At 46.6% G+C, this 12,733-nt stretch overlaps 1 protein-coding gene across 6 annotated transcripts in view; it reads left to right on the top strand.

Annotated features, from left to right (window-relative positions):
- The window catches only part of LOC147616654 (uncharacterized), a 63,079-nt gene that overhangs the window by 27,506 nt on the left and 22,840 nt on the right, over nt 1–12,733 (top strand). The window contains exon 3 of one of the 6 annotated variants that reach the window (XM_086777718.1): nt 158–378. The exons of the other annotated variants lie outside the window; for them this stretch is intronic. Within the exon in view, the coding sequence (XP_086633844.1) occupies nt 158–324 (167 nt within the window). The 3' untranslated portion in view covers nt 325–378. Of the gene's footprint in view, nt 1–157; nt 379–12,733 lie in introns of those variants that run through there. 6 annotated transcript variants of the gene reach the window in all.

The following is a 12,733-nucleotide window of genomic DNA, read 5'->3' as shown; positions in this document are numbered from 1 at the left end:
GGTGCTGTCCAGCCCTGAAAACCTGTTTCCAGCCCTCTTTGAATCCAAGAAAAAGGCCCTGCCTGTGTGCTTTCCCTGAGCAAACCCTCGCTTATGTGTGGAAGAGAGAGAGAGAGAGAGAACACCAAAAAACATGCCAAATAGCTGTTATGACCAGAAAATCAGCAAGCAATCAGCTCTGTAGCAAGCGCCTGCATGAAGAGAAGTGTTAGAAAGCATAATAGTTCTAGCAACCAACAAAAACAGCAAGCAAGGATGACCCAACAGCAGATACAAAGCTCTAATGAAGATTCTGATTGCACGAACAGCTTCAAAAGGGGGTAAACCCCCTTCATGCCTGACAGAAAAAGGTCAAGATCAATTGGCATGCAAAACGAGGTATTTTTGCGAGTCGTGTTGTCTGAAAAACTCCGCACGATGAGTCACGATCTGCTTTTTCACTGAAGATAGAGCTCTTTTTTTAATAAAACTGCCAAAAATAGCTGGAAATCACTTATAACTGCTTTTTCTCTCTTAAATGGCCCAAACTCGATAATTCCACGCACAATCTAGGTGGCCGTGTCCTGTGACCCTTCCAAATGGTAGTCCTTCCCATCATAGTGCCCAAGAGGGTGATTTGGTCCTGTCTAGGGACATCTCCAACCCCGCCAATGTGTGAATTTGACTTCATGAACCTTAGTAACATGACTTAAAATAATAAATTAAAATTGGAAAATACACTTACTGCCTACAAAACCCATACAACCACCTGTTTGTAGGATCTCATTTTCCATGTGCATAGATGTATCAAACTTTGCCATTGGTTGTGCCATAGCATAATACAGATTTGATTATCCAGTTAGTCCCAAACAGGTGTGCAGCACACGTGTCCAAAGCGGTACCGAGGCATCCTTGGCCCCATGGACAACACACGCATCGAGTGGTCTTAGGATGGGTGCACTACCTCTCCAAGGTACACTGGATGCCATGGGTCACTGGCATATATAATGGTTGGGTGGTTAAACATGGTATGCCAAGCTAGGCTTGTTTTTGCTAATTTTGAGTTCTTCTTCTCTCACGTTTTTTGCATGAGGCTTGAATCATAGATCTAGAGATAGCCTCACATTTGGTATCAGAGCTTAGGGATTGGTTCTTGGCTATGGGGGAAAGCTTGCAACAAGCTTGAACTTGCAAAGGCATGGACAAGCGTGGAAGTGCAACCGTTCGCCTCTTTTTTTGTTTCCTTCTGCCCCACTGCTGGATTTCTGTCCATCGTTGCTACCGTCGACTGGTGTGACACCTATAGTACCTCAGTCACCTTCGGACACCCATTCCTTGGGTAATTGTGAGGGTACTCCGGAAAAGGGATTAAAGCCAAAACTTGCATTAAAAGATTTGAAACCACTAAGGTACATTGACACTTTACCTTCTCACACGGCTGATGAAGTAAATCAATGGCTTTATAAGTGGAAACAATGCTTTACTTTATGTAATATTACAGATGAGCATATTAGAATCCAGCATGGTGCATATAATTTATAGGATGTGGCTCATCGTTGGTGGAGGAAATTCAAAAGGATAAGGCAATCCTGAATACTTAGGAGGAACTTAAGGATATGTTTATTCAGAATTTTGTGCCACTAGATGAGTAGAGTAGAGCACTTGATACTTGATTTTTTATCTCACAAAAGAATCTTACGGTTCAGGAGTATGCAAACAAGTATCGAGAGGTGCTTATGAAGATTCCCCAAATTTTACCAAATTCCTTACAGGTTCATAAATTTGCCTTGGGGTTAAATGATAAACTTCGACCATTAGTGCACCGTGAGAAGTGTCAAACCTTATATATACCTAGATAAATCCAGGAACATGCCCAAATTCACCTTTTAGGAACGTGCATGTTATATACTCATGGTAGTCAACCCACAAGACTATATAACTATCAACTCCATTATGCATAGTATGGACTAGATATTACGACATCCCCAGTAATGTCATCAGTGCCCAATAGTGAGTGTAGAACTCTGTATCAAGATATGCTCACACACGCACTCCACACACACACACACACACATAAGAGCATATATTCACACAAAGCCCTTCGTACTAAGTTTCTGTCAAACCTTATCCAGAGCTATAGAATGGCTTTAGTTTATGAAGATGGTCGAAAGGATCAAAGTCAAGGTTCCAAGTCACATTTTATGCGACCTCCTTATAAAGCTTCGAGGTATACTAGTGGGCAAAAGGGAAGGACCTCTATGTCTAGTGTACATTCCTTTACAAAGACTCTTGCGAGAGTTAAGAGAAAGGTGTCAATGAAGAATGATCACAGATCTTCTCTCACTCCAGAACAATTTGAGAAAGCAAAGAGTGAAGGCTTATGCTATGCTTGTATGGGCAAGCATCAAAGGCGTGATTGTCCATTGAAGAAGCAGCGCATGGCTGCAAATATCACCACTAAGCCTATAGATTTAGATCACGGGGATGATCTAGAGGAGGATTAATTGGATGATACTCCAGATCAGACGCCCCAGCATTCTGCTAGGATACTCTCAGTGTCAATTGAGAAACAAGTACCCACAGCTACACATAGTCTTATCTTCAAAGACTTGTCACGGCTACCAATTTCCAATTACAGAACTTATTGTCATGAAGAGTTCGATTGAAGGGAAACCACTGAAGGTACTCTTCGATATGGGCTCTAGTCATAATGTGGTTAGTTCTCAACTTGTCAAGAAGTTAAAGTTGAAGACTCAACCATCACCATATCAGTACACAGTTGAGGTAGTAGATGGCAAAGGAATAGAGATTTGGAACCCACAGGTTGTAGGCCTTGCTCTCACCATGATGATATTTTGGTTTATACTATTATCTTTACTGGAGCACGAACCACACTTGTTTACAGTATTTGGCGTGGTCAAGGAAAATGTGTTGTATGCCAATAAACAAAAGACTTTCCTATGTCGAGAGGAAGTTGAGTATTTGGGACACATTATATCGGCACTAGGCGTAAAGATGGATCCGGAGAAAGTAGCAGTAATATTGGCATGGCCTGTTCCACAAGACATTACTGCGCTCAGGTCTTTCTTCTGTCTATCTCATTTTTATAGAAAGTTTATTTTCTTTTCTGAAACAGCAGTGCCATTGACTGACTTGTTGCAAGTTTCCGTTGTAAATGTCTGGAACAACATTCAAAAGCAAAGTTTTGATAAATTAAAGCAGGCAGTTGTAACTGCACCTGTGTTAAGATCATGAATCCTTTTGTCGTTGAGACAAATGCAAGTAGCATTGCCATAGGAGCTGTGTTGAGCCAAGAAGGCCGACCAATGGCTTTTGAGAGTAAGAAACTCAGTAGTTCGCAACGACATGCTTTCCACAATCAGGGGGGTAGCACAGTGGACTACATCATGGGGTCCATGGAGACCACACAGGCAGTGACATCTTTCACCATCCCCCCCTGTCCTATTGGTGCGGATCACACGTACCTCTTACTATCACTGGCGAGCTCCACACCAGTACCCACACAGCCCACACAGGCATCGCATACAACCTTCTACTTCACCCATGACTTGGCAGACATATATGAGCATCATGTATATGACGGGCTATTCTAGATGGATCCCCTATCGCCCCTAGACACACTCACCACCCAGCTGTCCATCTCTACTACATACGGCTGCCACCCGCAGCTTCCCCCATCATACACACATTGCACATACAGATAGATTTGGGAGCATGCCCACGAATCGGTGGTATGATGATGAGTGCAGAGAGCTATATAGACACCTCCATGCCCAGAGAGCACTGAGGACCATCACACAGAGACAGGCGAGCTGACAGATGAGGATCCTAATGAGGAGGCACAATACTGGAATATATACCACCTACTCATGAGCAGAGATGCAGCCACTGCATGGCGCAGGATGAGAGAGCCTCGCCCTCGTACCCCGATTGAGGATCCACACACATGGCACACATATGCAAAGAGCCTCTACCATATCCCTCAGCAGCCGCCCATACCACAGCCACAAGAATCCTGCCCTACCAACTCTACTTTCTTTACCGCCTTGATGGTAGAGAGAGCTATCCGCCGGTTACAGCATGGGAGATCAGCTGACCACATAGGTATACAGAGTGAGCATCTTATTTATGCAGCTGACACACTGGGACCCTTTGTTGCCCACCTCTTTAATAGGGCACTAGTGGAGGGCCTACCAGCTGAGTGGACTATGCACACCATCGTGCCTCTCCACAAAGCGGGAGACATCATGACCCCAGCAACTACAGGACTATCATGATTGGTCATACATTGGCCAAACTTTATGGCGCAGTGCTCGAGGCAGAGTTGAGCTCATATGCACAGAAGGAGGGACTGCGAGCACCAGGGCAGGCTGGATTCTGACGAGCTTTCTCCACTATTGACCATATATTCACTCTAAGATGTCTGATTGACCAGGCTAGGGCGCGGGAGAAGAGATTATACTGCTACTTTGTGGATTTCCGCAAAGCATTTGACACGGTGCCACGAGAGAGACTCTTCCAGCGCCTATAGTCATTGGGGATTCCATCAGAGATGGTTTGGGGCATCTATGCTTTACATGAGCAGGTCTTCGGGCGCATACAATGCCCCGGGGGGCTATCTGATGTTATTGCTAGCACCATAGGTGTGAAGCAAGGATGCCCCCTCTCTCCTACACTATTTGGGCTATACATCGATGAGGTGGCTGACTTCATTGGTCACGGTGGTGGGGACGGGGTAGACATCTCAGGTACCACAGTCCGCATTATTCTATATGCAGATGATATTATTCTGGTCTCTAAGTCGCAAATGGGACTACAGCACCATCTCCATGCACTCGATGACTTCTGCACACATAGGGGGCTTACAATGAACCTTGGGAAAACCAAGGCCATGATTTTCCACACCTCAGAGCCGGTTCGACGACAGGCCATCTTCACACTAGCAGGAGGACAAGTAGAGGTGGTAGACTCATGTGTGTACCTGGGGATTACATTTATGGCTCCGCCAAGAAGATTTACTATGGCACAGGCAGCCAGGGATAGACTCACACGAGGGTATGTAGCTCTGGCCATGCTAGAGAGACAGTGTCACCAAGCACACTTCTAGGAGCCCCGCACGAAGGGGTGGTTGGTTGACACACTAGTCACCCGTGCTTTGATGTATGCTGCAGCACTATGGGCTCCTGGGCTCGCCACCTCCACATGGTCTCAGAGATAGAGGCCTCAGATTCTCATGCTCTCACGGATGATCCACAGCAAACCCTCTGTCCCACATGACATTGTCCGGACGAAGTTTGCTACACCTCCCATGCTAGTAGAGGCCCTCTTCCAGACGATCTGCTTCATACAGAGGATCAGAGATATGCCATCAGATCGACTCTCACATAGAGCTTTTGAGGCGTCCAGGCAGCTCGCAGAGAGTGGAGATAGGAGATCATGGTATTCACAGATGATACAGTGGCTCACTCAGGCACCTTTCCAGTATGATATACATGCACCACACATCCAGCTCTCTCACAGTGAGAGGAACAAAGTCCTTCGGCAAGATTTATGGCAGCGATACACGCAAGAGACTTGGATTACACCCAGTCAACCTCTACCGTTGAAGATGCTATACTACAGAGATCAGTTTATGCGTATCTCAGCGAATGGATTCATACAAAGACCTGGATACATGGATGTGTACATGCCTCACAGTGCCCGAGTGGTGATTGGCTAGCTCAGAGTGTCATCACACCAGCTTGAGATTGAGGCAGGTAGGGCAGCACGGATCCCCAGAGCAGAGAGGATATGCAGACTATGCCAGGAGGAGGTTGAGAGTGAGGAACTTGAGAGTGAGGAACATTATGTATGTAGATGCAGAGCATATAGTGTCATTAGAGAGAGATACACCACCATCTTCAGTGGACATCCCTCACTCCGCCAAATCATGGAGTCCGCAAACCAGCGCAGATTTGGCCAATTCTTGCTAGAGACACAGCGCCACAGAGAGACACTGCTACGGACTCATACCACAGGGAGAGGTGGGCGACAGCTCCAACTCACTGATTTCTTCCAAAGATCTATCCCAATGCCTATTCTGACACAGGAGGGGGCTACACTTTAGCGCGCTGCGGACCTCCGAGCCAGACGAGACCTAGAGCACCAGGCTACTAGACTCCCAGACTACATCAGAGGGAGATCACAGAGATACGGGCTCGACATCAGCACCATATCCAGGAGCGGCTAGCTCACTTACACTCACACCCGAAGATCATGCTCCGAGGTATTTTTGCCTCGCCATCGTCTATGTATCACATATTACACCCCCATTATGGTACTGGTTGGAGCCAGACAGATGTGCATTGCATTCTTGTATATCCTGCGCATATAGGTTGCATACTGAGCCGCTAGCAGTAGTGTTCCATCCATCACACCCCCCCACTAGCTCAGTACTTTCATAGTTTATTTCATGTTCATTTTGCCCTTTTTTTTTTGGACATCCAGAAGACATTGACAGTTGTACATTGATTTGTCTCATAGGTCGAGTTCGGCCCCTAAACCCTAAACCCTCCCTCCCTCCCTCCAAGCAAGAGGCTGAGATTTCAGTCTTAAAAGAGGAACTAGTGGAGGCCAAATAGCATGCTAAAAGTCAAGTGGCTGAAATCTCAGCCCTCAAAAAGGAGTTGGAAGCCACTTCAAAAGGCAAGCTTGAGGATGGAAAATTTCAGCCCTCCTTTATTGAAGAGCTGAATACCATCAAGGAACAAATGAGGATCATTCGAGAGGAGGAGGAGCAACATAAAGAGAAGACATCTTCATGGGTGGAGGTGATCACAAAGACACAAAAGAAGATGGACGAGGTGGAGAAATGGATCGAGGTCGCCAAGAAAGGGAAAGGTAAAGAATCGCCACCCATTCCCACTCCCACCATCATCAACATGACCCTTGAAGAGGAGCAAAGGAGGAAGACCCGGGCCTTACATGTACAAGTGTCCGGTCTAAAGGACCGTGATGATGCGGAAGGGGAAACCAAGGAGCTCTTCTCTATGATGGGCATTGAAGCCACGCACACAAAGGCATGGAGACTGGTGTCACGTGCACACCATTCAGGTGTACAGTGACATGGCATCATTGTAGCATCATAAACATCATCAGGAGTTATCAGGCATTTTATAGGCATTTATGCAATTTTTAGGCTCATTTATGGGGCAGCCGACCAGCAGTCGTGGACATTTGCATCTGGCCGATAGCAGTTATGCTGGCCGACCAGCAGCATTCCTACCTATATAAGCAGGCGCCTCATCATTCCAGCATTCAGCCAAGTGTCCCTCAGCGTTTCTACTCCATAAGGGCTGAGAACAGCAGCGCATCCATCATCATCAGCATTCAGTCCATCAACGCATCCAGATCAGCCAACGCATCTGTCTCCTCAGCGTTTTCCTTCCTAGGTAACAGGAGAGCATCTGCGTTTTCAGCATTGCTTCAGTCCCAAAGCCATCCCTTCAGCGTTTCCTTCCCAGGAAACAAGGGAAAGACAGTGGGATAGCAGTTCATTCAGCATAACAGTATATTCAGCATATAGGCAGCATATTTAGCATCATAGATCTATTCAGATCTCATTGTAACCGCATTCATCATCTAATATAGCTGCATTGCATTGACACATATTTGTCTATCTCTTAAACATCATTAAGTGCAGTTTAGTTAGACTAAGGTTGTGATTACTACGGTTGAAGACCTCTACATGTCACATTGGTATCAGAGCGTTACAGGATAACCAGCCTTAGAGCATGTTCATTCAGCCAGACATCATGTTAATCGCTTCCGCACAGTTAAACCCAGTTCTCAAAATTTTGCAAGCCACCCTTAGGGATTTTCCCTCAGGTCTGCATTAGTAACCCATCCATCTGCATTCTTACACAGCATATAGGGTTGCACATGGCTTGCATAGCAGACATCTTAGCAGACATCTTAGCAGTCATCCTAGCAATCAGTCTTGCATACATGTTGCCCATGAACTCTCAGGGAAGAATGACATCCATCATCAAAGGAGGACATAAGTTTTGGCTTCAACTGGCAGCAGCAGAGGGTTTCTCTTCCACAGAAGACGGAAGTTTGCTCCAACATCGCCTCAGGAGGTTCAGAGCTTCAGGAACGACGGAGATGGTAGGTGAAAGGTTTCCACAGGCAGGTCAGGGGTGACTCAGGTATTTCCAAGCAGTTTAGCAGCATTTGCCATTCAGTTCCCGCAGTACAGAGAGTCTTGGCTCGATGGATTTCACTCCTGCAGACGACCTCAGTCCCGACAGCAGAAGACAGAAGGGGCAGTGGCTCGGAGGAGAAGGATCCCCAGAGGAGTCGAAGGTTGCCAGGTATACCACCCAGCAACAGTTTAGCAGCGGGGAATGTCACGTGCACACCATTCAGGTGTACAGTGACATGGCATCATTGTAGCATCATAAACATCATCAGGAGTTATCAGGCATTTTACAGGCATTTATGCAATTTTTAGGCTCATTTATGGGGCAGCCGACCAGCAATCGTGGACATTTGCATCTGGCCGATAGCAGTTATGCTGGCCGACCAGCAGCATTCCTTCCTATATAAGCAGGCGCCTCATCATTCCAGCATTCAGCCAAGTGTCCCTCAGCGTTTCTACTCCATAAGGGCTGAGAACAGCAGCGCATCCATCATCATCAGCATTCAGTCCATCAACGCATCCAGATCAGCCAACGCATCTGTCTCCTCAGCGTTTTCCTTCCCAGGTAACAGGAGAGCATCTGCGTTCTCAGCATTGCTTCAGTCCCAAAGCCATCCCTTCAGCGTTTCCTTCCCAGGAAACAAGGGAAAGACAGTGGGATAGCAGTTCATTCAGCATAACAGTATATTCAGCATATAGGCAGCATATTTAGCATCATAGATCTATTCAGATCTCATTGTAACCACATTCATCATCTAATATAGCTGCATTGCATTGACACATATTTGTCTATCTCTTAAACATCATTAAGTGCAGTTTAGTTAGACTAAGGTTGTGATTACTACGGTCGAAGACCTCTACATGTCACAAGTGGGAAAGAAGAGAGAAGGTAGTGGTGAATCTTTTACGGAGAGAGCACTTATCATTCGTTTCCCCTCCATGGAAGTGAAGGACGACTTCTTGAAGAGACGTCCTACACTCAAGAAGACGGGAATATTTCTTGGAGATGACCTCACACTCTCGCAACTTGCCCACATGAAAGAAGTTATGCCCGAGATAAGGGCAGCCCGAGAGAGAGGGAAAGTGGCCTTCTATAGAGATGGTAAGAGTGGTGATTATGGAGAGGCGCTCTTCGTGACGGCGCGAGACCTATGGGACTACACTCAAAGTTGCTACTTGGAATTGTAATGGATCTCTACGCCTTGATAGGGGCTTTTGAGGATAGTTTCACTGGAAGGGACATCATCTTCTACTGTGAGACGCATAAGGCTCCTGGACTGTCCATGCCACATGTTAGTGGATACCGATGGGAGAGAGCTTGTAGACAGGAGACTCGTTCAGAGCATAGAGCACGGGGCTCAGGAGGAGTGGCAGTATTGTTCAGAGAGGAGCTATAGCCACTCATACATATAGTCCGCAGAGATGAGCAGGTTAGGTACATGTGGGTTAGACTGAGGGCAGAGACGGGCAGATGTCTCTACATTGCTATATGCTATTTTGCTCCTAGTACATCAGTGTAGTCTCCCTTTTCTATTTTGGATGATGACATTTGGGAGTTCTCAAGGGATGGTGACGTCATTCTCCTGGGGGACTTCAATGCCAGGACCGCCCATAACCAGACAGTATTTTATGATACCTCGGAGGAGATGTTGAGGGAGCTTGATGTTAGGGATATGGGCCTATCTAGACTCTTACAAGATGAGGAACATACAGTGTATGGGCGGTATGCCCGAGATAAGGGTAGCCCGAGAGAAAGGGAAAGTGGCCTTCTATAGAGATGGTAGAGTGGTGATTATGGAGAGGTGCTCTTCATGACGGCGCGAGACCTATGGGACTACACTCAAAGTTGCTACTTGGAATTGTAATGTATCTCTACGCCTTGATGTAGGGGCTTTTGAGGATAGTTTCACTGGGAGGGACATCATCTTCTACTGTGAGACGCATCAAGCTCCTGGACAGTCCATGCCACATGTTAGTGGATACCGATGGGAGACAGCTTGTAGAGAGGAGACTCGTTGAGAGCATAGAGGACGGGGCTCATGAGGAGTGGCAGTATTGTTTAGAGAGGAGCTACAGCCACTGATACATATAGTCCGCAGAGATGAGCAGGCTAGGTACATGTGGGTTAGACTGAGGCAGAGACGGGCAGATATCTCTACATTGCTATATGCTATTCTGCTCCTAGTACATCAGTGTATGCATCCCTTTTCTATTTTTGATGATGACATTTGGGAGTTCTCCAAGGATGGTGACATCATTCTCCTGGGGGACTTCAATGCCAGGACTGCCCATAACCAGACAGTATTTTATGATACCTCAGAGGAGATGTTGAGGGAGCTTGATGTTAGGGATATGGGCCTATCTAGACTCTCACAAGATGAGGAACATACAGTGTATGGGCGGTATTTGATAGACATGGGGATTGCACATGGATTGGCCATCCTGAATGGCCTACAGAGATTCCCGACATCGGGCGGTTTCACTAGCTTTCCACATCGGCATGGTGCTAGTACAGTGGACTATGTTATGGCTCAGCCGAGTCTCATTCCCTCTTTTCAGGATTTTATGGTAGGCACTAGGCCGGTTGGAATAGCAGTGGATCATGCTATCTTGTCCTTCACACTCACATTTCAATTCAGCACCGCTCCATTGGGACAGGTCTCTCCACACACACTCGTTATACCTTTACGAGGGAGACTGACACCATGTACACGGATGAGATATATAGACGCTTATGTGCGGAGGAGCCGGGACGGCAATTAGATGAGCTCACTCAGATATTGATAGAGACGCTTCATGCTGCAGCATCAGAGGCATATCCCCATAGTCAGCCTACACGGAGAGGATATGGGAACATGCGCCAGAACAGTTGGTATGACGAGGAGTGCAGAGAGATGAGGATCAGACTATAGAGAGAGGTGCTCATGGGTGTTACCACTCACAGACAGTCACGGATTACCTTCCGGCACTAGTGTGACGGAAGAAGAGGGCTTATCTTCCTCAGTTAGAGAGGGATTTGTATCAGTTATTTATGAGTCAAGACTCAGGCGAGGCATGGAGACTATTCCATGAGCATTCACCATCACCAGCCATTACCTCCACAGAGATTTGGGGTGAGTAGGTCGGAGCCATGCCCAGAGACATGTGCTTTCTTTACTGCTGAGATGGTAAGGAAAGCTATTGACAGGATGAGGACTGGGAGAGCATATGATCATGATGGTTTGGTTGCAGAGCACTTTATTCATGCCAGAGAGATGCTTGCAAAGCTTATTGCTATGATGTTTAACCGAGCCATGTGTGAGGGTTTTCCTGAGACTTGGAATATGTCCACGACTGTGCCTATCTTCAAGTCAGGGGATCCCATGCTTCTTGGGAATTATCGTACCATCATCATTGGTCACACATTGGCTAGATTATATGCATCTATTCTTGAGCAGGAGTTGAGTAGATGGGCAGAGAGAGAGGGCATACGTGCATCAGGGCAGGCAGGGTTCAGGAGAGGTTTCTCCACTTTTGACCATATCTTGACACTCAGAGCAATTATTGAGGAGGGCAGATTATATGGCAGGAGGATTTATTGTTGCTTTGTGGATTTCCGCAAAGCTTTTGACACAGTACCGAGAGCTAGACTGATGCGCAGACTACAGGAGATGGGAGTGCCCACAGAGCTGATTTAGGGAATCATGGCTTTATACAGGACAGTTGTGGGGCAGGTACGTACTACTCCGGGTATATCTGAGATGGTTCACTCCACTATTGGGGTGAAACAGGGCTGCCTCCTTTCTCCCACCTTATTTGGGATGTATGTGGATGAGGTTTCGGACTATGTAGAGCGGAAAGGATAACAGAGGAGCAGAGCTAGCAGGGACATCGATTCCGTTGTTATTGTATGCTGATGATATTGTGCTGATCTCAGATTCTCCAGAGGGGATGCAGCGTCATTTGGATGCATTGCACACGTTTGCACAGGACAATGGATTGTCTGTTAACCTTGGTAAAACCAAGGTGATGGTGTTTAACACCACAGCAGAGTGGGTTAGGAGGTCAGTACCCACCTTTACATATGGTCAGGAGACAGTGGAGTATACAGATGCATATACTTACCTTGGTGTGGTTTTTAGTGGCCCACTATTTTCGTTGAGGAGAGCAGCGGAAACGAGATTGACCAGAGCTTATGCAGCATTGGGGAGACTAGAGAGGATGTGTTCGCAGGTTCAGTTTCAGGAACCTTGAACAAAGCTCTGGCTCTTTGACACATCGAGGATGCTTGCTCTTTTTCAAGAGGGGGGTATGTCACGACCCTGTGTTTTTCTCTGGACAGTATGCAGGTGTGCACGGGGACATGGGGGACAGTGTGAATGGCATCACATTGGAGTTAAAAAGGAAACCCATGTGTGGAGAACCCCAAGTGTGAAGGGGGCAAAGAGATTTTGATTTAAAAAAGGTTTTATAACCTTTGGTGGTCAAAAATTAAAGTTATAAAGGTTTTAAAACCTTGGGAGGCCCCTAAGTAATTTATAGAGGCTACTCCACTTTTGGAGGTTTGAAACC

The sequence above is a fragment of the Cibotium barometz genome, chromosome 38, assembly GCF_041138505.1.
Source record: "Cibotium barometz isolate CiBa-2024 chromosome 38, ASM4113850v1, whole genome shotgun sequence".
Taxonomy (NCBI): Eukaryota; Viridiplantae; Streptophyta; class Polypodiopsida; order Cyatheales; family Cibotiaceae; genus Cibotium; species Cibotium barometz.
The sequence above is the reverse complement of the archived record's forward strand: the minus strand, read 5'-3'. Positions and strand labels throughout refer to the sequence as shown.